A 26,333-nucleotide genomic window follows, 5' to 3' on the forward strand; every position below is an offset into this window, starting at 1 on the left:
AAACTGTCATGGCAGTATTGGCAGGCCAGTTTATAATATTAATAATATAGTATCATATATATATTCATTGTATTAAAGTATTGAGGCAAAATAAAAATACTAACCTGAAATCCGAAGCGCTATAGCCATTGATCTGATCGCAACCTGTTGCGTTGCGGTTGGTATACACCGGTTTTTAAACTTTTTTTTTTTTTTTTTTTTTTTAGTGCAAACTTTTTTATTTATGTGACCCATAACATAATTTGAAACTAAACTGAAGGTAAACCTGCTTTGCTCTCATGGTAGTTATACCTCTCTCTGTCGGTGAAGTCGAGCAGTGCTTTTGCTGAATGGCACGGATTGACCAACGCCAACAGGGGTATCACACCTATCCAACAAACGAGTTTGTTGGCGTTTGTCGGTGCGGTGTGAATTGGCCTTAACAGCCATTTGAGCTTCCACCGCTTCCCGAAGGACACCAACCTTCGTGCGCGCTGGCTGCACAAAATAAGGAGAGTAGCGTGCAATGACAATGTTTATTGGAGTATAAATAAAGACGTTTGTTTTAATTGTATCTACATCAGTCTGCATGCTGTTACACAGTCAAAAACTGTGCTTCACTGGCTGGATTCGTCGTGGAAATTATTTCTACGTTAATCGTTGGATTCGTTTGGACTTGCTTGGACTTTTTCTTCTCACTTGCTGCATTTGTTGCTGGATTTACACTGTACGCTCGTCTTGCCAGGACTGATCAACTGGAATATGTTTGTTGTTGCAACATTACAATGGCCATATGAAAGTATGTGTGCACACAATGGGGTAAAACGTAATTCCAGTGCATTGGTTGCAAAAGACTGAGTGATGTTTTTTTCACAATTGTTTGCAAAATGTAAAATGAAGAGTGTTCGAATTCTGATAGGGTTACTGAGTCAAAGCAAAGTTTGCCTAGTGTTGAAAATGAGTATGAAAGAGAAAAGACCAGTTAAATTAACAGCTAAAGCTTTATGGACTATGATCATATGCTGTGTCTTCAAGATATGGACTTTGTTTATACATGTATGTGAAGAAGGAAAACTTACAAGAAGTCATTTTGAGACAATGTTTATTGGAGCATAAATAAAGACATTTGTTTTAATTGCATCTACATCATGTCTGCATGGACTCTTGTCAGTGCCCTGATCTTTATTAGAAACTGAGGAGTTAATACAATTGATATTACAATTATCACCAAAAAACGAACAGACTGCCTTTAAAAATAGCTTCTATACTAACGTTACACTAAAAATGAACACGTCGCTAACTAGCTTAGCCGCTATCTGACGGCACACCACATTAGATTAAACCACTTACCCTCGTAGTTATGCAAATAGCTAGATATGTAGAGTTTAAATCCTTTGTCCTGCTTGCTTGTTGGGAGCAGGGGACCAGGCATCAACGATGCGATAAACATCACTGATGCTTATTTTAGGCAAATCCTGGAGACATCAAGTAAAAACAGACATTTTGAGCGTCGCGCAAGTAAACCGGAAACCGATATGCCGACTTCTGGCGCCAACGGAAGTTCGTCACTACGCTTGTGCACACAGGCAATTGGGACGCAGCTCCAGTGCCGAATTTGTGTTTGGTGCATCACTTAAATTGTTCCGTGTATGTGTCTCTTAAATATCCGCATAGTTCCTTAACCAGAGCTCAATCCCATATTGTCACACAATGTCGATAACGTGATTTTGATTCATATTGGATAGATCATTGGTAATCGGCCACAACAAGATTTGAAACATGTTCATTTCCTTTCTAAAATGAGGGTAGTTTAGAAGTGAGAAGTGGTGCTTTGTCCAGGCCTTCCTGAACACAGACAAGATTACTAAAAAAGGGAAGTCAATGAAAATTACACAGACATTCTGTGAATCTTTGCTTTTGTGATAGCATTTTGAGGTTTATGAAACTAAAGATGCAGAAAAAGCATAAATGTTTCCTGTACTATGGTTAAGCAGAAACAGAAGTCAAACCACAGCTGTGTTCAACTCTTAAACTAAAGATGCTCTCTGTCATTTTCTTACTAAAGCAGCTAAAGTTAACAATGCACAAATGACAATATACATCTTCAATGATGAGCTAAACGAAGCCCCTGCAACACGTGAAATTGTAAATTATGTGTTTTGCTGTAAGAATTTTTCATTTTTTACAACAGTGGCCTCTGAAAAGTTAAACCCACTATATAAGAACAGCTGCTTTTAGAAACAACCCGCAAAATGCTTTGACTTCCGCTACAAGGTACTATTGCTAAACCACCAGAGAGAAACATCTGAACTCGCAATGACGACATTATTTATAGGGCTGCCGACGTTTTTATTTTCATTTGTATGGTTATTAAACCTCTCCCTTTCTCTCTGTCTAGGCTATAGGCTATATAGGCTCTCTCTATATATACAGTGGGTACGGAAAGTATTCAGACCCCCTTAAATTTTTCACTCTTTGTTATATTGCAGCCATTTGCTAAAATCATTTAAGTTCATTTTTTTCCTCATTAATGTACACACAGCACCCCATATTGACAGAAAAACACAGAATTGTTGACATTTTTGCAGATTTATTAAAAACAAAAAACTGAAATATCACATGGTCCTAAGTATTCAGACCCTTTGCTCAGTATTTAGTAGAAGCACCCTTTTGATCTAATACAGCCATAAGTCTTTTTGGGAAAGATGCAACAAGTTTTTCACACCTGGATTTGGGGATCCTCTGCCATTCCTCCTTGCAGATCCTCTCCAGTTCTGTCAGGTTGGATGGTAAACGTTGGTGGAAAGCCATTTTTAGGTCTCTCCAGAGATGCTCAATTGGGTTTAAGTCAGGGCTCTGGCTGGGCCATTCAAGAACAGTCACGGAGTTGTTGTGAAGCCACTCCTTCATTATTTTAGCTGTGTGCTTAGGGTCATTGTCTTGTTGGAAGGTAAACCTTCAGCCCAGTCTGAGGTCCTGAGCACTCTGGAGAAGGTTTTCGTCCAGGATATCCCTGTACTTGGCCGCATTCATCTTTCCCTCGATTGCAACCAGTCGTCCTGTCCCTGCAGCTGAAAAACACCCCCACAGCATGATGCTGCCACCACCATGCTTCACTGTTGGGACTGTATTGGACAGGTGATGAGCAGTGCCTGGTTTTCTCCACACATACCGCTTAGAATTAAGGCCAAAAAGTTCTATCTTGGTCTCATTAGACCAGAGAATCTTATTTCTCACCATCTTGGAGTCCTTCAGGTGTTTTTTTCATGTGTCTTGCACTGAGGAGAGGCTTCCGTCGGGCCACTCTGCCATAAAGCCCCGACTGGTGGAGGGCTGCAGTGATGGTTGACTTTCTACAGCTTTCTCCCATCTCCCGACTGCATCTCTGGAGCTCAGCCACAGTGATCTTTGGGTTCTTCTTTACCTCTCTCACCAAGGCTCTTGTCCCCCGATAGCTCAGTTTGGCCAGACGGCCAGCTCTAGGAAGGGTTCTGGTCATCCCAAACGTCTTCCATTTAAGGATTATGGAGGCCACTGTGCTCTTAGGAACCTTAAGTGCAGCAGAAAGTTTTTGTAACCTTGGCCAGATCTGTGCCTTGCCACAATTCTGTCTCTGAGCTCTTCAGGCAGTTCCTTTGACCTTAATGATTCTCATTTGCTCTGACATGCACTGTGAGCTGTAAGGTCTTATATAGACAGGTGTGTGGCTTTCCTAATCAAGTCCAATCAGTATAATCAAACACAGCTGGACTCAAATGAAGGTGTAGAACCATCTCAAGGATGATCAGAAGAAATGGACAGCACCTGAGTTAAATATATGAGTGTCACAGCAAAGGGTCTGAATACTTAGGACCATGTGATATTTCAGTTTTTCTTTTTTAATAAATCTGCAAAAATGTCAACAATTCTGTGTTTTTCTGTCAATATGGGGTGCTGTGTGTACATTAATGAGGAAAAAAAAATGAACTTAAATGATTTTAGCAAATGGCTGCAATATAACAAAGAGTGAAAAATTTAAGGGGGTCTAAATACTTTCCGTACCAACTGTATATATATGTGTGTGTGTGTGTGTGTGTGTGTGTGTGTGTGTGTATACACTGTATATAAAGGTAAAACAACATAATACAGTCCTAAAAGAGGCAAAATCTTATGGCCTTGGTGGAAACAGTGTGTCATTTTGAACTGAGTTATAAAACGTTTGCATCTTAGGAAGATACACAGACAGATGTGGCATGTGCTTCAAGCTGCCCAAAACAAATTCTGAATGAAACACTCCACAAGTCCCTCAGCGATCTTCCTTTTATTAAAGCCACTGTCAAAGTGCTAATTCAACACATGGAGGAAAAACTTATGTATGAGTATGATGTGTATATTGTCTACCACTTCACTTTTGCTCCAAACATGAGCAGAGAAAACACGCAAGTGACGCGACCAAAGCGGCCAAGAAGAAATTAATAAATTCATTAATAAATAAAAACTTTTTTATTTATTATAAGGAACTAATCCTACCTGGACACTTCCCTCACATCTGTCACGGTTCACAGGTCTGTGGATTCCTGTTCTGTTGTTTTGTGTGTGTGTGTGTCTTGGCTGTCACGTGTGTTGCTGGGCAACTCACGAGCACTGATTAGCGATCAGCTGCAGCTGCGGCTCGTCAGCGCTGCTATTTAGTGTCTCTGTGTTTGTTCGTTCATTGTCGGATTGTTCTGTTTGCTCACGCTGTGTTCCTTGCAGTTCTCTACCTTTCGTCTCCTGGGTTCCAGTCGCTCGGTTCAGAGTGGATGTTTATTTCGTCTTGGAGTTCCTGCCTCTGTTCGGAGTGGATGTTCATCTGTCAGAGTGTTCTTCGTTGGATTGCGTTTGGAGATCTACCCATTGTAGTCCCTGTGCTGCCAAGGACCAGCTGCACCACGACTTTCCTGACCATTCACGTTGTACATTCTCTTTGAGAGTTTTGTACTTAATAAAGGAGTCTTTCACTTGCAATTGAATCTCGCGTTATCCTTCCTGACATAACAATCCGACCAAGATGGATTCAGCAAGTGGTGAGTGGAGAAATGTCATTGCTAATAACAATGTTCATATGGATCAACAGGATGAACAAATATTGGCTACGGGTCGTGCGGTGCAAGCCTTGGTGGCACAGGTGTCGGAGGTTACTGCCCAGCTCCAACGTTTAAGATCTGACATCAACGGAGCGCCCACTGTGCCTACCTTGCCGTCTGTTTCCCCTTCCGTGGCGCGATCGGATCATCACGTCGAGCCTCGTCTTCCACCTCCTGCTCAGTATGCTGGTGAGCCACATTTATGCCGAGCTTTTGTGCTTGTTGTTTTTCACTCTTCAACCCACGTCTTTTCCTACGGAGCAGTCCAGGGTGGCGTTGATGATCAGACTGCTTTCGGGACGTGCTGCGCTCTGGGGAACAGCGGTGTGGGAGAGTCAATCACCATGTTGCGCCTCGTTCCAGTCCTTCACTGGGGAGTTAAAAAGAGTGTTTGATCGATCCGTTTCGGGACGTGAAGCGGCTCGGAAACTGACGGATCTGCAACAGGGTAATCGATCAGTTACTGACTATTCCATTGATTTCCGCACCCTAGCGGCAGAGACCAAATGGAACGAGGAGGCACAGTGGGACAACTTCCTGCATGGGTTGGCTGACCGTGTCCAGCGGGAGATTGTCGGGTTGGATTTGCCCACAACTCTGGATGGACTGATCGAGTTGGCGATTAGAGTGGACAGTCGTCTGCAACGTCGTGATCAACAAAGACATTCATGTTCTTACCCGGAGGTGGAGTTCGCCGGTGACACGGTCAGTCCCATTTTAGATCTTGAACCCATGCAGGTGGGCAGAACCCGGCTAACCAGGGAGGAGAGGGATCATCGACGGACCAATGGTTTATGTTTATACTGCGGAGCAAGCGGGCATTTTGTTACAAGCTGTCCGGTAAAAGCCAGAGCCCGTCAGTAGACTTGAGGTTATTGACGGGTGGAGTTTCCTTCGAGAAATCCTCTACAGCTACTCTCCTTCCGGTCAGACTACAATGGGCCAACGCCTTCCATACCTGCCAGGCTTTAGTGGACTCAGGAGTGGAGGGCAGTTTCATTGACGCTTCGCTGGCGGCTCAGCTGTTTATTCCGGTGGTTTCGCCTATCTCCGTTCAAGCACTCAGCGGGCAGGTTATGCCGTCAGTCACCCAGAGCACCGTGCCCATCAAACTCATCACCTCCGGTAACCATACGGAGGAGATTAGACTACTTTTAATCAATTCCCCTCTGGCTCCTGTGGTGTTGGGTCATCCCTGGTTGTCACTTCACAATCCCCACATTGACTGGCAACAGAACACTGTTTGTGCTTGGAGCAGTTTTTGTCATGCGTCTTGTTTGGTGTCTGCCTGTTCTTCCGTGTTGTGTTCTGTGTTTCAGGAGGAATCCATGGACCTGTCTAACGTGCCCAAGGAGTACCTGAACCTGAAGGAAGTGTTCAGTAAGTCTCGAGCTGCCTCTCTTCCTCCGCATCGTCCCTATGACTGTGCCATAGACTTATTGCCAGGTACATCTCCGCCTAAGGGCAGGTTATACTCGCTTTCCGTTCCGGAAAGGGAGGCCATGGAGAAATATATTTCTGATTCTTTGACAGCCAAGATCATCCGCCCTTCCTCATCTTCTGCGGGCGCGGGGTTTTTCTTCGTGGGTAAGAAGGATGGTTCCCTGCGACCTTGCATTGACTATTGGGGGCTGAATAACATCACGGCAAAGAATACGTATCCTTTGCCGCTGATGTCTTCAGCTTTTGAGCAGTTGCAGGGAGCTTCCTTTTTTACGAAGTTGGACCTCCGCAATGCTTATCATTTGGTTCACATCAGGGAGGGGGATGAATGGAAGACCGCTTTTAATACCCCCAGGGGGCACTTTGAATATTTGGTCCAAGCACTCATCAATGATGTGTTGAGAGACATGGTTGATCAGTTCATATATGTTTACCTGGATGACATATTGATTTTTTTTTTTTCTCCGTCTCTTCAGGAACATATTCAGCATGTCAGACGAGTGCTTCAGAGGCTGCTAGAGAATGGGCTTTTTGTCAAGGCGGAGAAATGCGTGTTTCATGCACAGTCAGTTCCGTTCTTGGGGTTCATCATGTCGTCCGAGGGAGAGCGCATGGATCCCGACAAGATTCAGGCTGTGGTGGATTGGCCAACCCCAGACTCCCGTAAGGCCCTACAGAGATTTCTGGGCTTTGCCAATTTTTACCGCCGTTTTATTCGCAATTACAGCCAGCTGGCCGCTCCTCTGACTGCCTTGACCTCCACCAGGGTGACATTCAGGTGGTCTAGTGCAGCCGAAGCTGCATTTTCCAACCTAAAAAGCCGCTTTGTTTCGGCTTCCATTCTGGTGACCCCTGATTCCTCACATCAGTTCGTGGTGGAGGTCGACGCATCAGAGGTGGGGGCTGGAGCGGTTCTCTCCCAGCGTTCTTCCGCGGATGGTAAGGTGCACCCTTGTGCTTATTTTTCCCATCGTTTGACTTCTGCCGAATGCAACTACGATATTGGTAACAGAGAGCTATTGGCAGTTAAGTTGGCCTTGGAACAGTGGCGTCATTGGTTAGAGGGGTCGGGGTACCTTTTATCGTGTGGACCGATCACAAGAACCTAGAGTACATTAGATCCGCTAAACGCTTGAACTCTAGGCAGGCTCGGTGGGCTCTTTTTTTCGGCCGTTTTGATTTTTCCATCTCGTACCACCCGGGCTCCAAAAACACCAAGCCCGATGCTTTGTCTCGTATTTTTGATCGTTCCGAGCGTCCGTCTTCTCCCGATTCCATCGTACCGGAGAGACTGGTCATCTCTGCGGTCGTCTGGGAGATCGAGTCGAAGGTCCGTAGTGCCTTACAAGGGGTAATGCCTCCGCCCGGTTGTCCACCGAGCCGTTTATTTGTGCCTGAGAACTTGCGTTCCGATGTTATCCGTTGGGGTCATTGTTCCAGGTTATTCGGTTATTTGGTTAAGCAACGATTCTGGTGGCCTTCTATAGCTCGAGACATTCATGGTTTTGTTTTGGCCTGCTCAGTTTGCGCGGTTGGTAAGACTTCCAATCGACCCCCAGCGGGGTTCCTGCAGCCACTGTCAGTCCCTTCTAGCACCAGTACTACATTGCATTACATTCTAATACAGATTGAGTATTTAAGAGAGACTAAAATAGGTCTGATACACCTATAATAGCAGTTCTGTATGTAAAATTATGCATTACATTCTATCTGCATGGACAGATTGAGTATTTAGGGGGGTATTATTTTGGCAGACACATTTTGACCCACCTGCCAGGATTTTACCCCCCTTATTTCTTCTGTCTGAATACCCAAAGAGTCACAGAGTTCTTCACACTGTGGTTCAATTTTCCCTTATATAACAAGTCTGTCTGTGATCATGGGCATGATTGCATGTATAAAACAAGTACTACAGCAAAAAATATTATATATAAAGCAGTCAAAACCTCCTTTTTTCAAGCTCTGGAAAGATATTGTTTGAATTCCATTTCTACCACAACTTCACTTTAATCTCTCTATCATTTATTAATTTCAAATATTTTAAAAATAGCATTAATGTGTAACATGGCTTTATTTTGAGAGACTATTCAGAGAGGCAATATTAAGTGAATTTCAAAATCTGAACTGTAACAATAAAATCTGAACTGTAACAAGAAAGGTTTTTTTTTTTTTTTACCAAAAATGATAAAGAACACAGAGTTTGTTGTGCCTGTTTGTAGGGCTGCACAATTTGGCCAAAATGTTGTTTTTATCCATATGACTAATTCTGATATTGTTATTACTAAATAAAAACATTAAACAAAACAGTAATTATTGTTAATGGTTATCAATATATATTTACATAAAACTGCAACATGACCTGTTAACATGCAGGAGGGCTAACTGTAAATGTTTAGAAAGGAATAAGGATTTATTATGAAATAAATTATGATTATGATCTTTGACAAAAAAATAAAAATTGTCAGAAAATGGAATGCATTCACTGAGAAAGAGAGAAAAACTCAGAGAGAAGTATTATTATTCCTATTTTTACCCAGAATATTTTAACAGAAAGGTGTTGTGAGATTAGTGAGTGCATACATGTAATATAATGTTTCATTCATACAGGAAATCCCTATTATGAACAAAGGTATACACTTTCGCGTAGCTGAATAAAACACAGATAGAGACATATCTGTACGATTGCGACTAAATGGTTTATTGTTCTTCAAGCTATATTTGGTATTTTTATATGAATAAACTATAGATGCAATGCAATGCTAATCAAAAGCCTTTATCACTTTATAGAATACTATATAAGAATGATTTTGCCTCATTCTGTGATGTGAAACCACATCAGAATATATATATATATAAAGAGGGCTTGTTCCCCACAATTAAATGACAACAGTGTGATGTATGACATACAATGCTGGATAGATTCACAGAAGAGAACATAATCAGAGCAGTGAGACCCAAGATTTGAGATGTGTGCAGCTACATATCTCGGCTTTTGCCAATAAAATCTAAATTTGACACCTGGAACCCCAGCTTAGAGAGACTTCTTTAACAAGAGAGAAACAGTGCATGCCACAACACAAGCTCCTTGTGAGTATTAATGCTGATATCTGCTGAGTAAAAAAAAAAAAAAAAAAAATTCTAATAAAAATTCTTCAGTTAACTGCATCTCTGACTCCTGGTCTTCAGTCAGTGGTTCTTGAGTCTTAACTGTAATTCCCCTACACTACACTATGCATTGCAATAGAAAATGTATCCTATTTAAATTCAATTTACAGGAGAAATTCTGCTAATTCTGTAAATACACCAAATAACCGTTTAACTAATTAAATTGGAGGCTTCTCTGAAATACTTTGCAAACACAGTACCAGTCTGGGAACATTACTAGTTTTAACATTTTCAAATAAGTCTTTTATGCTTAATGCATGCATGCATTTATTTGATCAAAAATAAAAAGGTAATATTGAGAAATATATAACATATATTTAAAATTATGCTTTTCTATTTTAATATATATTAAAATAGGCAGGCACGGTGATTTGTGAATGGCGATTGTTGTGGTGCTTATTTTGGAACCTGCTATACTTTTTTTTAGAATTCATAGATTAATTTACATTTAGAAAGAACATAATTTATTAAAAATAAAATTTTTTTCTAACAATATAAGTCTTTACTTATGTCTATACTTTTATCAAATTAACACATCCATGCTAAATAAAAGTATTAATTTCTTTCATAACAAAAAGAAAGAAAAAAATCTGACCACAACTTTTGAACAGTACTGTTGTAACACCCCTGTGACTGTCTGTTTGGTTTCTCCCGTTTGTCTGCCCTTATTTGGAGTTCCTGTCATTATCGTCATTCCCGTCACCTGTGTGTAATTCATTAGTGTCCTTTATAGTTTGGTTCTGTCCATGTGTCTTTGTCAGTCTACAAGGTTACTTTGATGTGGTCCTGCCTTCTCTCTGTGGATTACCCTTATGTGGATTACAATTAAAGACTCTTTACTTTGAAGCTCGTCGTATTGCGCCTTCTCTATTACGTACACCGTGACAATTGTATATTGTTTCAAAGGTTTACATTTTAAGTAAATACTGTTTTATTGTTTGTTTTGTTTTTTAAATCAATGAATCCTTAAAAGTATAAAAGCGGTTATACAAAATATTAAGCAGCACAATTGTTTCCAATATTGATAATAAAACAGCAAATTAGAGTGATTTCTGAAGGATCATCTGACACTGAAGACTCGAGTAATGGCTGATGAAAATTCAGCTTTGCATTACAGAAATAAATTATATTTTATAAAACAGGTAGTTCTGGTCCTTGATTCTGATTGGCTGAGCCATGTTCTAAGCTGTTGTAAATTACACTACAAACCTACACCTTTGTTTACGCTGGTCAGCAACCACTTTGTTGGAACCACAACTGTTTCTGAGGAACTACATTGTTTGGTGGAAGAATACTGTTTTTATTTATATCATTACACTTTATTTTCTCTGTTTTTGTTGTGAAACCTTACTACGTATATGGAATAAATGTTTAATAAAAGCAGTAAGCCCCGTGAAGCCATGGTTTGCAGTGAATTTATAACAGCTAAGGAGCATTGTTAGCCACGTCGCAAGCGGAGGCTTATTGATTGGGGCTTATTGCTTTATTATAGTATATTAAAATAGAAAAGTTTTTTTCAAAAGTTTTTTATTTTCAATTGTAATATATCACAATATTACTGTTTTTTTCTGTATTTAATTCTCTATATTTTTGTTCAAATAAATGCAGGTGTTGTGTGTAATTATGACTTCTTTCAAAACACATTACAAATTGTTATTTTTCCCAACTTTTGACCAGTTCTGTACATTACACATACCGCTGTTCTGAAGAAGAGTGACAGCTATCGCTTTCGTCAGTTCTTCCACTCCTTCTGGTGTGTTAAGGAAATCAATTGGCTCCTCTCTAAGTATAAATTCAGCAAACTGAAAAAGGAAAATAATAAAAGAAGCAATTTTATTTTAAAGGAAAATAAAACATAAATTTGACTTTAGCAGACCATGTACACCACAATTAGGAACTTAATTGTGTTTCCCGAGATCATACTTTAGGGCATTGACAGTTTAGGACAACGACAAAGTTTGCTATTTAAAACCACTTACTTTTAATGCAAAGACACCGCAGGATGTGCCATCTTGTTGTTTTGGGTGAGGCAGCTTACCACAGGACCACCTTGAAAAATTGCATCCCTTTTGTCGCATAAAAGCCCTTAACAAATGCAAATCATTTATATTGTGATACCAGACCAAATCTTTTTTTTCTTTTTTTTTAATAGAAATACTGTAGAGATCAGTTTTGCACATCAGAAGCACATTTTTGTGATGAACATCTTCAAATACCTTGTTACATCCTGGCATTTTTTCAGTTTTGCTGGACTTTCTCCCAGAGGATCAAGGAACAAAGCCTTCATTTGAGATGGCAGCATAACCTATAAAGATTTTAAACAGTGATAATGTAGATAAGAGAAAACAAGACATGTTATTTTCATGGTTTAAAAAAAAAAATCTGTCTAAGAAAGAACGCTGCTTGGAGTCAAAGTCCCTTTAAGACAAGTCATTTCACTCGGCGGCCATCTTTGAAACGCCTCTTGGGCATCCTGGGCATCATGCCGCTCCTATCTCTTTGAATGGGGAAACATCAAATTCTCCAAAGCTGTTTGCCAAGCTTTCGATTAAATTTCATATTTGAAATCACCAATGAAATCTGACAACAACTGTCTCATACATTTTTTTTTCCAAACGCTCAAATCATGACAAAAAAAAACAGTATTTAGGCTGGATCAAGCTAATGCGCATGCGCAGACCTAAATGTGCGTCTCTTGTGCCTCATTTCGGAGGCGTGTGTCTGACTGTTTCTATAGAAACCGGTGCTTCTAACGGCCGCTGCAGTGACATGATGACTTTACAGGTCGGCAATTGGCTCTTATTTTGAAGGCGGGACTTATTCCGCCATATTGAGCGTTACACTTTCTCCCATTCAAAACAATACGAGTGACATGTCTTGTGTTATTCTATAGTCTTTGTTGGAGTAGCTTGAGCTGCTTGGAGTAATATCATAGTCTACAGATGTTTTCAATAAACATTTGCTGGCTGAGTGCTGGCCAGACATCTCAAAGAGATTCTTTCATTAATTCCCCAAACATGTTAACAGACCATTTAACTATTATATCAGATCCTAGTACATTATAAATATTGCAGTAATACCTGCATAACACATGCAAATTGAAATTTTTCATTTGTTTACCACAAGTGTCCAATGGTGGTGGTCATTCACAATACCTATGAGAGACTTGTACATTTTGGGATCAACCTGAAATAATAAAAAAAGAGAACTGAAATGTGTTCTGAATTTCATTTTTCATAATTGGTACATAAATAAAACAGTGCAAACCAACCTTTAATTTAGATTTTTTTCCATTCCAAATGCTGGTCATCTCGAATGTGTCGATTTGGAAGGTTTGTTCTTTTGACTGTTCATTGTGACGCCTCACAAGAAGTCTCATGTATGCATTAATAACCTTAAACAAGGAATCAAAACAGTGTGGGATTAGCAGTGGAAGTTAAAATTTGATATGTACTATTTCAATCGCAGAATATCTTACCTCGCTTTCAAGCCTATTTAATTGGAGCAGTTTTATTAATGTCTGCAAAAAATATTTTATATGGCCCAATTTTGGAAAGCAACACATAGACATTTTTTCCTGCCCATGCCTCTTGAACAACTGTATTGATAGAAAAAAATAGTAAATGTGAAAAAAACATGACTTAACTTTCATTAGTTTACATCTTTACTTTAGTTCTGATGCTGACTTACTGCTGACACGATTCTGCTGTACTGCTGTTGTTGTGGTGGTAGGTGATAATGTCACAGATTCAGCAGCGGAGTCAGGTGAGGCAGCCACTTTGGAGACGGAAGGTGATGATGGTAAAGATGCAGCTACAATGACAGGAGATGTAGCAGTTAGACAAGTTTTTTGTGATGCAGTTGCTGCTGTTGATCTTCCGGCCACAATCTTGTGTGGAATGCGTGGCTTCTGCTCAGTATACAATCTCAAGTGGTCAATATTGATTTTTGGCAAAATGGCCCCTCTCTCATCTATCAGATCAGCATTCTTGCCTTCAATGTTTTTAATTGTGTATGGACCTAGAAAATTTGTATCCTATTTTCTGCCTTTTCTCTGCTGACTCCGAACTTTACACCTCCATACTTTGTCACCCACAGTCAATTTTACTTTCTTTGCTTTCTGTTCTTTCCTTGTCATTCATTTTTGAACCTGAGCAGTGTGGGTAAGAGCAGTCTGAAGAACTTCATCAAGTTTCAGGACACCCTCAGTTGCTTCTAGTTAAAAATAACTAATCATCTCAAATTCATGTAGGCATAGTGAAAAATAAATATAATAAAAAGAATTTAAAATACATTTATTTCATGCTTAGTATACTACGAATACATGTACATATTATGTACTTAATAAAAATATGCTGCAATATGCTGTGTACTAAACAGGTATATTTAAAGTCTGCTAAATTAGAACAACTAATTTTGTACTTACTGCACTTTAATTGTTTGGAAGTAGTGCTGAATTCCAACTAAATATATACTTAAGTATATTTAATTGTACTAAATTGGAACTATTGCAAGTATTCTTTAGGCACACTTTAAATATTTTGAATTTAAAGAGTGATATTATGTAAAGATCATACAATCCTCATCAATAGTGACATTAGAACATATCTTAGGCTTAATTTTAAGGGAAAGTAATACCCCAAATAAAGTTTCATTACAATTTTTATATCAGTAAATCTCCAGTGATATGTCAGTAATTATGTTAATAGACTTGATCTATACTTAGTATAAATTAAATGCATTTTAAATCTATTACTTTTTTACTAGGGCAAGTTCATACTGAATGCAATACATACACATAAAAAAGAAACAAATCTGAAAACAATGAACACCCACCTGATATTCTTCGGGGATCTCAGAGGGGTATCATGCCTCGCGACCAAACATCATATAAAATGGAGATAGTTTGGTTGGCATCTGTTTTTTGGTCCTTAGACCAAACATAACTGCATCTAGGTGTTGGTCCCACTGCTGTGGTTTTTTGGAGACCAATTTGCTGAGAGCCCTTAAACATTTATTTCACATTAAAATAGTTTTAGCAGAAGATATTTATAAATATCTGTGCATTCCACATTTGGTTTATAACAATTTTTACAAATGCTATTCTAACTTTAAAATTGTTACGTATACAGAAGGGGACAGCGACACAGGAATACAGGTATTGAAGTTTATTGAACAACCAGAATGATTACAGAGTGCAGGTGAGTGAAGACAGGTTAATGCGTTGGCAGGTATTGATGAAGAACTGATACTTGTCTTGGTTTTGCAGGATTGGCAGACGGATGACAGACTTGGAGCTTGAGCAGACACAGATGAACTCACGAGAGACGAGGAGTCGAGGGAACACACAGGAGACAGGTAAGTATCTTCGGAGGAGTCCTTGAGGTAAGCAGAGTGGTAAGTACCATGTGCAAACGAGACCGGACAGTGACTGAGTGAGAGCGTGAGCCGTTTGTGCTGCTGGTGATGAGGGTGCTGATGAGCTGCAGGTGTGAGTGATTAATACTCTGGTGATGACGTGCGCTGTGTCTGTGAGTGTGTAGAGCCTGGCGTGTCTGTGACAAAAATAACAAAATAAATAAATACAAATCTTATAGGCTGATGTAAATAATAATAATAATAATAATAATAATAATAATTAAAGGATCTTTGTGCAAAAAAAAAAAAAAAAAAGTAAATTTAGTACCTCTGTATGGTCCCATTCATTTTTTCGACCAAACTATTAGTCTGGGGATGGTACGGTGAGCACAAACGGCTCTTGATTCCAAGTATTTTGGACACATTTTTGTTGATCTGATAATAAAACAAAAACATTAATTTTTAATTACAATCAATTTAAGTAAACATTTTTCAAAACTATATTTTAGCACTGTATGATATCGAACAGCTTTAATTTACCTGATTAACAAACTCTCTTCTTTGGTCCGTAAGTATGCGTTTTGGGGCCTCAAACTGGTAAAAAAAACTTAATTATGCAGTTTGTGACCTCCACTGCAGACTTACTTTTAAGGGGATAAGCCTGTGGCCATTTGGTCATGTAATCAATCATGACACATATATATTGATGGCCACTGTCTGTGCAAGTAAGTTTGCCAATTAAATCCATCCCCAAAAGTTCAAATGGTTGTGTGACCTTGAAATGTAAAAGAAATGTAATAAAAAAGGACAATTTATAAAAATTAAAAATAAAAATATTCAGTAAATTATGTAAATATTCTGTTGCGTACATGTGCAATTAAAAATAATATAGTGAGGGTGGCAGGGATAGACAGACAGATGATAGATACCCCTCAGATCTGATTTGTGCCACCTCAGATTCAATTTGACCCACTAAAAAAACCCACAAAACTTGTTGATTTTAACCATTCGATTCGGACGATCACCAGTGTAAATTTTCACTGCTAAATTTAAATGTCCTTTTATGCCTGTTTTTTTTCTGTCCACAGTGTGAACCAATGCTGCTGGCATGAAAAAAAAAAAAAAAAAAACTTTTATTAAAATTCTGAATGCATTACAGATCTCCTAGAATGCGTGCAAAGTGTGCTCCCTTTATAATTTCAAATGCACTGAGCCTGTCACTCATCTCAGTTCATCGGTTGAACAGACAATTGTGATTGGCTACACAGCTCAACAACGCTGCAAACGTTGTAAATAGAATCACCTGATGCTCTCCAGAGCGCAAATGCAAATACGTACAGAAAAGTTTACCAAATATGATAATAATACAGCTTTAACTAAGGGTGCTCTTGGTTTTTTTTTTTTTTTTTTTGTGAGTGTTTAGCTAGGCCTACCTAAACTGGGCATGACACAATAAACTGCTTTCCTTATGGATTTAGTATGGAATGTTATTTAAATACGGGAACAGTTGGCAGTCCTACTTTGCATGTTTTAAACACTTAGATTATGTTCTTACTTTGGCCATGCATTAATTGCACGTCCTTGAAAGAGTTCAGTTTGCTTCTCATGTAATGTCCGTGGCACGATGACAACGACGGTGGTCAAATAAATATATTTCGATTGTTTGATCAAAATTATTGCTAGGAACAATTCAGTTGTCCCCTACTAAATTCTGCATTCTTGAATTGAATATAAGCTGTTTCAACCAGGGAAATCATAAGTAGGCTATAACAGCCTGTAAAGATTGTGTCAGTTATGTGACATTTACCTCAGGAAGATAAAAGCTTATCTATAGAAAATCATATTGCAAAACCTACATTTTATTACAGTAGTAAATACTTATTACATTATGTGCAGTTATTACATTATGAGGTGCTACTACTGATCTATAATAAATAAGTATAAGAAGTCATTTTATAGATCAGTGGGTGCTACACACTGAGTATTAACATTTTACACACTAATTTCTTGAAATGAAATTAGTGTAATGCTAATGAAATTAACCATGTCATATAATATCTGTCATTCAAGACTGTATCCTAATTACACATGTAACACTCCTACCGTTTTACGCCTCCTCTTCGACACACAGCATCATCTCACCAGAGGCCGAGTCCTGTTTGGTCGATTCTTCACGTGATCATGTGGTGGACGAAACATGACGCTTTCATGTTGTACAGCAAGAAGCTCAATAACGAAATAATGAAGGGCACAATTTTAATAGTGTTTCATTTGTATTTATTTGTTATTTAGTGCTAATTGTATAGTTTTTTTTAGCTTATTGACAATGGTAAACTAAGTTTTAATATATTCAACAAATTATAGAGCAATTGCAGGTAAAGTGGGCCACTTTTTGTAAAATGCAATTTAGATATCCAGATGTTTTTTCTTTTCTTTTCTTTATTACTTTAGTTAACTTTAATGTCCAGCTATAATATTTCTGAATATGGTTCATATAAAGTGTTATTTGTATAGGCTGGTTTATTGGAGAAAGTGATGCAGTATATAGGCTATAGTAAATTTAGGGAAGTAAATTATTGAGCTGTCAGCAGAAATATGGAAAAGCACAACATACTTATAAGGAAACAGACAGAACAGACAGTATGCCCCATGATTTGTCATTACATCATGGCTAGATCCCAAAACATAAGAGGTAACATAAAGACACTATGTTAAGAGACATATTACAAGGGACACACAATGTTATAGAATCTTACAGGTATAAACATTTTTAGATCATGCACTCCAGAAAAAAAAATATTTTCAGTTAAAGTGGTATTTAACAAATCCAAAAATATATAACATACAGGTTATGAATAAAATAAATCATGTAAATCCTCATCTCAATTCATGTGTGAAATTCCAAAGAACTGATGTTGTTTTCAAATTAAATTTGATTAAATCTGAATATCAGAATTTTCATAAATCAGAATATTAACAAAATGAACTCAACAATATGTTAAAAATGCGACTATAACACAAGAAACAACAAATTCTAAAAAAGTAATATGAACATTTGAAATGGTAACTATATGTAAACATGTTTTTCTATGTACTCTAAACACTTTAAATGAACTTTAATTGTGTCCATATTTTAAAACTTTATATTCTGCATCTACATTTTGCTCCTCACATCCTTTTTCATTCCACAGATTGAACTGAATGCCTCAAAATCTTTTCTCTCTTTCCTTTCTTCCAACTCTGACTTGAATTTCCTGACTGCAGACTCATTTTTGTTTTTTAAAAATATAAATTTTACATGTCAGCTATAAAATAACCAGTGAATGTCAATTTATTTAATGAATTTGTGTGTATTAACTGAAGGTTAAAGGTCAGCCCGCTTTACCTGATTCCCACTGGCCCACTTTATCTAACACATTCAGCCAAAGTGGGACAGCAATATTTAAACACCTTACATTTTACAATTTACAGAATCACAAAGTCAAGTGTAATTTGCAAACTACAACAGCACACAAATAAAAAGTCAAATAAAGTCCAGGCTAAAGAGCTTTGGCTATTGACTCTGATACATTTACAATATTTGTATAACACAAACCTCATTTAATTACTTAAAGGGATGCTGAGGGGGATTGATATACAAGGGATACATGAAAACTAACAAACACACTGCACAGGAACACATAGCGCACTTTTATTAAAATATAACCAAATTTATTTATTAATTTATTTACATAAAACATAAGCAATTGGCCATTTACGAGATGGTCTTCAGTGCAGGTTGGATCCAGATCCAACTCCTCCCACCTTATATATCCCTAGACTGCAGTGAGGGGCTACTGGAATTTACGGGCATCCAGTCAGACGAATGAGGGAGGGGGGTTGTCAGAAATATATCATTTCACACAAAGTATTGTTGTGGTGTAGGTGTATCAGACCCATTTTAGTGACTCTTTAAGTATTCAGACAGAAGAAATAATGGGGTTAAAATCCTGGCAGGTGGGTCAAAATGGGCCTGCCAAAATAATACCACCCTAAATACTCAATCTGTCCATGCAGATAGAATTAAATGTTTCACTTTACATACAGTACTGCTATTATAGGTGTATCAGACCCATTTTAGTGACTCTTTGGGTATTCAGACATAAGAAATAAGGGGGTAAAATCATACTCAATCTGTCCATGTAGATAGAATGTAATGTATAATTTTACACACAGTACTGCTATTATAGGTGTATCAGACCCATTTTAGGAACTCTTAAAATCCAGGCATGTGGGTGAAAATGTCCCTTTCCAAATAAAACCCCTAATGCAACATATGCATTATTTTAGTGCATAATTTTATTGGAATATCATACATGTTTCAGTGGAAATTAACCCATTATTTGAATTTACTTTGGAACATAATATTACATTAAGGCTCATACTGAATACAGTAGGCTAATGTGTAATTTTTTTCATCATTACACAAAAAAAGGTTCGTATTGATAAATTAAATTTCTTTTGTAAAGCATAACACGTTAATGTAAAATTCAACCAGTACATAGGTTGTCTAAGGAGACAAAGAAAGAAAAAAAAGAAAGAAAAATGGGAGAAACTCTATCGAAGCATCAACAAAATATATGCAACGTACATTCTCCTGTCTCGTTTACGATTAAGTTTGAAAAGCAATGAATCACATTTCTGAGTTTACACTGCCATCTACAGGAAACTGCATAAGTGTTCATCAAATTGAACGTTTGGAGTTTGGATCAGTGAAACATTTACCTACATTTCCGTGTTTTAACTGCCATCTACAGGAAACACAACGGTACTCGCGTGCACGCGAAGAGGGGGTAGTCTGCAGCCGGTGGGTCGGAATTGGGCACAACACCTGTTCTCCGGTTTATTTGGCCGCTGTGCTCGAGTATCTCACTGCTGAGATCCTGGAGTTGGCTGGAAACGCCGCTCGCGACAACAAAAAGACCCGTATCATTCCTCGTCACCTGCAGCTGGCGGTGCGCAACGACGAGGAGTTGAACAAGCTTCTGGGTGGCGTGACCATCGCTCAGGGTGGTGTGCTGCCCAACATTCAGGCCGTACTGCTGCCCAAGAAAACCGAGAAGACCGCGAAGACCAAGTAAACTGACAAGAAGTTCTCTTCAAACCAAAGGCTCTTTTAAGAGCCACCAAATTTTTCCGTGAGAGACTGATTTCTTTAATCCAATCACTATTTAAGTTGATATCAGCCCAAAATACAATTAAATACGTCGTTGTACTTTTTTCGTTATGTATAAAGGCTTTATTAACGTCATTAGATTTGCAAGTTCCAAGTATATGGGTCATTCCTGGGATTTTTTTTATTTTTATTTTTTCATAAACTACATAGGTTCTTTAGAAAATTAATTATAGACTAACATCCTTAGACACAACCTCAAAAAAATATTTTCCCACCTCAGGCATTAAAGACCTCTTTATTATTAATAATAATATCAGATGTAAATGCTTTTATTCTCAATCCTGTAGGGACAAAAGGGAATTGGTTTTAAAAAGGTTTTACACAAAACTTGTTATAGAACAAACATCTACTTACTGCTCATAAGTGTCCCTCATAACAGTTTAGTAACTACAAATGTATCATGATGATTTTTACATTTTCCCCCCAAAAGAATAGATGAGAATGTTTACAGGGTTGAAGATTGTAACCGGTTTGAAGGGAGACATTGCCTTCACTTTTATATTTTTAATTTAGTCTCTTTCTCATATTGTGCTCTTCTTTCTGGTTCAACATATCTGCTCATGTTGCTGTCATTTCTGACAGGGTGCTAGTCAGTGTTTAAGTGGACACATTACATCAAATATTCTATTTATAACAAAATTATGAGTTGTCATGATATGTAAGTATATCTTTACTGAAACCATTACTATTTTATATATATTTTAATTAAAATTATCCAGAAGTGAAAAACTCAACCCTGCCAAACCTGAAACAATTATAGATGTGAATTTATTTTAAGCACAAAATGGCCACTGCTCCTCATGCAGTGTAGAAGAGTAGACTGTATATGGCAGCAATGAAATACTTATGGATTAAAATAAAATTTTGAAAAATTATGATTTTCCATCTTTATTTTATGTGATGTGGTTGAGTTGTTAAGCGTGACAGCGGTGAGACGTTATATCAACGCATTGTTTTGGATTATATGTGCTATGAAACAACAATCAATGAAATTTAAACTGATCCCTTTACTTAAATATGTCTATATTTTTTAATTCTTACAATTTTGCTAAGGATTTTTAAATTTTCATTTTATATAGTTAGTTATGACATATTTTTCCTCAGTAAGAAGACTTGGAAAGATGTAACGGGTAACGTAAACTGGAACCGCCCATAAATGTGGTTTCAACTAGGTCCGCTAGCTGACTATAAACCCCTCATCTGCAGATTTTTTTTTATTTTCATACTGTAGATTGAAGAACATTATTTGCAGTCATGTCTGGAAGAGGAAAAGGTGGTAAAGGACTTGGAAAAGGAGGCGCTAAGCGTCACCGAAAGGTTCTTCGCGATAATATCCAGGGAATCACTAAACCCGCTATTCGTCGTCTTGCTCGCCGTGGCGGAGTCAAGCGTATTTCTGGCCTGATCTATGAAGAGACTCGCGGTGTGTTGAAGGTGTTTCTGGAGAACGTCATTCGTGATGCTGTTACTTACACTGAACACGCCAAAAGAAAGACCGTCACCGCCATGGATGTTGTGTACGCTCTGAAACGACAGGGACGCACCCTGTACGGATTCGGAGGTTAAATCCTTCGTGAAGAAGAGGAAAAAAAGCCAACGGCTCTTTTAAGAGCCACCTACGTTTTTGCAGAAAGAACAAGGTTTTTTTTTTTTTAATGGTGAAATTAATTAGGCTTTAATTTTATAGTAGCTTCATGGTTGTTTGTTTTTTGTAAATTGTAAAGAAATTGAAACTAAGAAATTAAATATTCTATTCTAGGTTTCTTCTATGATTGTGCTTTGCAGTTAAATAAACTACAATTTAATAGGTTGCGTGTGGTTATTGTGCAGTGTTTTTTTTTGTTTTGTTTTTGTTTTTTTTAATGTTTATTAACGCTTGTTCTTGCATTCATATATGCATGTCTTTTAATGTAAGTATAGTGTATTCTTGATCACATTCACGTTGAGTAATAAGTTGTTTCTGCTTCTAAATAAACGTTAAAATACAGAAACTCCAGCGTGCGTAGATAAAAAGCTTATTAAATTATTCACAATATTTCAGTGGGGGATGGTAAGTGTCGATGGGTGTGATTAACATTTCAAGCTTCTGATTGGCTCGCCTACAAGGCAAGGAACGTTTAAGGTGGCCAATGAAATCGTTCTATGGGTGGGGCCACAAAGACTCAAATCACAGAAGGCCGTTCTTCCCTTTTGAAATTAGCATAGGGCAGTGTACAAAAACCCGCCTCTAACACTACAGTTTTATTGTTCTTTGTGTGTCTCTGAACGAAGCATTATGCCTGAACCAGCGAAATCCGCCCCCAAGAAGGGTTCAAAGAAGGCCGTCACTAAAACTGCCGGCAAGGGTGGAAAGAAGCGCAAGAGGTCCAGGAAGGAGAGTTACGCTATCTACGTGTACAAAGTCCTGAAACAGGTTCATCCCGACACCGGAATCTCCTCCAAGGCGATGGGAATCATGAACTCTTTCGTCAACGACATCTTCGAGCGCATCGCCGGTGAAGCGTCTCGTCTCGCTCACTACAACAAGCGCTCCACCATCACATCGAGAGAGATCCAGACCGCCGTGCGTCTGCTGCTGCCCGGTGAACTGGCCAAACACGCCGTGTCTGAGGGCACAAAGGCTGTGACCAAATACACCAGCTCAAAGTAAAGCGGTGTCTGATCTGATCAGAGAACCCAAAGGCTCTTTTAAGAGCCACCCATATTGTCTTTCAAAAGAGCCTTGATCTTACACTGTTGTTTAATAAAAGTGAAGGCACTGTTATCAGTTCCTCACTGTTTATTGCTGTTAAGCATCAGTCTGGTTTAGTAAATGAATTAGAATATATGGTTGCACTTTTTTACAGTACGTGTTTATAGTGTACTTACCTAAAAAAAAAAAAAAAAAAAAAAAAAAGACTGGGTAATATGAGGTAACTATGTTCATTATAAAATGTAATTAATATTCTTAACTAACTTAATCAATTTATTTTTTGTGTTCTCATTTGTGTTTTGAGTTACAATATGACACAATGTACATAATTCTAGTGGGAACCATTCATGCAGAATATTGTTTTATATGGGGCACATATTGGTGACTCACGTGATGCCTCGTGAGATATGCGAACAGCGCCATCTTTAGAAGCACATTTGCCACTGACGGGGTCGGTTGTGTTTTCTTTCGCTCTTCAAACGAGAGTGCTGCTTTCTCCGTGCTGTGTGGGCAGACTGAAGGGGAAGACATGTGTTTGTGTATCCCCCCCAAAAAATCATTGTGCTTTGTGTTTCTGCAAGCCTGTTTCTTCAGAATAAACATCCTGAGACGTCTTCCATCATTGTTGTCTTGCCATTGAGAATAACAAAACACAACCAGAGTAAAACTGCTACAACTAGTTAGGGGTAGGTTCAGGGGGACCTAGTTATTACCCAGTTATTGTAATTACTGTAATAATTACATTGTATGTACATGGGGAACAGGACTGTAAAATAAAGTGCTACTGAATATATAGATGTTTTATGACTGATGGGAGGAATTTTAGAACAGATAGTAGAAAAACTAAATTTTGATTGATTGTCCGTGTTATTCCAAGTAATCGTTTTATTTATTTTAAAAAGAGTAAGATGAAATGTATTGATTCTAACAACATTTGGTATTCAGCAAATGTGGTTTTGAAATGCAAAACATTTTCAACATTTAGCTTTGAATATTGTTTTTCTTCTGCACAATCAGCTCTTTAGAAAGCCCTTATGAGACAGCAGCGATTCTCATCTGATTCTGAAGCTCTGATCCATCCGCTCCTGAAAATCCTCTCAGCACTACTGTTGATCTTGCAGCTGTAGAGGATGATGATGATGATGATGTGAAACTTGTGCTCCAGTAGTGCTGGGATTTACAGACAGGATCATGTCAACATTCACATCTTCCCCCTCATGAATCACAAACCACAGATCAGATTTCCACTGAGAGTAACGTGTGTTGTACGAGACATTAGTGTTCATTAGTTTAGAAGTTGTTTACTGAAGTGAGAAGCCTTGACCATGATGTTCCATGAGAGAACATTCTAGTGTATACTATTTGATAATTGTTATTTTATCTTAGAAATCTGTTCATGCTTTTGCATGTATTTTCTTTCAATCATGTTTGGGTCATTAAAAACCCCTGGACTATTCAGACATTTCAAATAATCAGTCAAGTGACTGAAAAACAAACAGTTCTTCCAAGGTCCAAGTTCAGAGTAAAATAAATAAAAAATCATGTGGTTTATTTGAACATGGTCAATATTTGTGTGAAATGTTTTCAATAAACATTAAACAAATGTTAATTTAAGTAATTTATTGATTAGTCTGATAGTTTAAGCCTTGTCATATTTATAGAACAGTTGTTGAAGTTCTGCTCTCTTAAAATGACACAATGAACCTGCTGTTCTTCATATTTAATACAGTTTTAATCTATTAGATATTAGTGACGTCTCTGCTCCGCTTTTACTGACAATCAAGTTCATGTTTGTGAGAAACATCTGAAATCTCATCACAGTGGAAAAAACATTTCTCATGCTGTTATAACAGCTGTCAAATATATGTTTTATTTAGTAGTTTTGTTCGTCCCTGAGAGTCTTTAAAGGGAAACTATCAACAAAGAATATGAATGATGAAATGCTTTCAAAATATTTAATTTCAAAAATTGCAAAAATAATAATAATAATAATAATTTCAGCAGTTATTTGTTTATACAGACCATACAGAATAAAACATTTTTACTAATTACTCAAACAACTGATCTAGAACAGGCATCAGTATCATTGTCAAGTTTTCACTATTGGAAGAAAAGAATAACAACACAAACATGACAAATATATTACAAATTTTCAAACCGTGTTTAAGGAAAAATAAATGCTGACAGAACATTTAAACATGTTGACAGAATTAACAGTATTTTTAAACATGTTAATATCAGATTCAATTTTCTTCTTCTGTTACGGCGTACTGACTTTGGTCTTCAGCAGATGAAACTGTGAAATAAATTATTGCTTCAATGAATGACCATCATCTGTTGAAAATATTGATCTATATAAAAAGACAAACAGTATGGCATGTCTGTCCATGAGGGAATATGTGAATTGATTAGGGAAAAGACAGAGACAGAGACAGAGAGAGAGAGAGAGAGAGAGAGAGAGAGAGAGAGAGAGAAAAAATGTATGTGTGTATTATATGTATTTTATTTTATTTATATATTTATTTTAAAAGACATTCTTAGATACATCACACTAATATATTCTAATATAATCTTCTTGATCTGTCATTTCAACACATAATGTTTGTCTTATATGAAATAACAAAAGTGATTAATTAATGGGCTCATATTCCTTAAAAATAACATGTTGGATTATTTAAGGACTGAGGTCCTCCATTTCTGGTATTAAGAGCAAACAGACTTCAAAAACAGAAATTCAGAATTCTGACATTATAATAATAACAAGAATCATGGAATGTAAGAGATTTGTCCACTGGCTGCTCAATTGGATTTAGAGAAATCGTTCTTTCAACCAAACTAGAGATTCATAGACACGATCAAATCTATAAAAATCAGGAAAGTTTACATTTGGTTAAAAATCCAAAAAGATATGGTCTCTCCACAGACCGTCACATATTCTTGTGTGATACATATTTACCCCTGCGGCTGAATCTCCCTATTACAATGAAGAAACCTTTTCCATCCTGCAAGATGAGATCTTCCATTTCCAGACAAAAGGAAATAATGTGTGGAGATTTAAAGGCCAGAACTGGAAATAAACCAGACTTTGTTGAACACAGGGAGACAAATATATTACAAACACCAGCCGCCCTCTGCTCTCATACCACCTGAGAAATAATTATGACAAATTCACAAACAAAAGGGAAAAGCCTACTAGACCTCTGTCATTCTTTGGGCCTGTATATAGTGAACGGCCACATACGAGGAGAGTCTTTTCACTGTTATACCTTTAATTCTTGTCTGGGTAACAATACAGTAGATTATTTCATTACAGACATTGACCCAGTGCATCTCAGATCATTCACAGACGGTCCTCAAACACCTCTGTAAAATTACA

General features: G+C 37.7%; 4 protein-coding genes and 1 long non-coding RNA gene across 8 annotated transcripts in view; 3 read left to right on the forward strand and 2 right to left on the reverse strand.

Annotated features, from left to right (window-relative positions):
* LOC127516298 (Fc receptor-like protein 5) overlaps positions 1-26,333 on the reverse strand; it is a 237,800-nt gene that overhangs the window by 33,257 nt on the left and 178,210 nt on the right. The window lies entirely within an intron of this gene.
* Positions 1-26,333, forward strand: part of LOC127516321 (uncharacterized) — a 251,302-nt gene that overhangs the window by 28,157 nt on the left and 196,812 nt on the right. The gene's annotated exons all lie outside the window — the stretch shown is intronic.
* LOC127516317 (histone H2B-like) overlaps positions 21,480-26,333 on the forward strand; it is a 192,380-nt gene continuing 187,526 nt past the window's right edge. The window contains exon 1 of the mRNA XM_051900828.1: positions 21,480-21,538. The gene's annotated coding sequence lies outside the window, so the exon portion shown is untranslated. The remainder of the gene's footprint in view (positions 21,539-26,333) is intronic.
* LOC127516314 (histone H2B-like) lies at positions 22,526-22,995 on the forward strand. The gene has a single exon (XM_051900826.1). It carries the CDS (start codon positions 22,541-22,543, stop codon positions 22,913-22,915), a length of 375 nt encoding a protein of 124 aa, XP_051756786.1. The 5' UTR covers positions 22,526-22,540; the 3' UTR covers positions 22,916-22,995.
* The window catches only part of LOC127516299 (titin-like), a 136,527-nt gene continuing 135,092 nt past the window's right edge, over positions 24,899-26,333 (reverse strand). Inside the window, exon 16 of the mRNA XM_051900804.1 lies at positions 24,899-25,253. Within this exon, the coding sequence (XP_051756764.1) occupies positions 25,201-25,253 (53 nt within the window). The 3' untranslated portion in view covers positions 24,899-25,200. The remainder of the gene's footprint in view (positions 25,254-26,333) is intronic.

The sequence above is a fragment of the Ctenopharyngodon idella genome, chromosome 7 (assembly GCF_019924925.1).
Source record: "Ctenopharyngodon idella isolate HZGC_01 chromosome 7, HZGC01, whole genome shotgun sequence".
In the NCBI taxonomy this organism is placed as follows: domain Eukaryota; kingdom Metazoa; phylum Chordata; class Actinopteri; order Cypriniformes; family Xenocyprididae; genus Ctenopharyngodon; species Ctenopharyngodon idella.

Excerpts from the sequence above, each read along its gene's own strand:
- LOC127516314 (XM_051900826.1), top strand. The coding sequence starts at position 22,541 with ATGCCTGAACCAGCGAAATCCGCCCCCAAGAAGGGTTCAAAGAAGGCC.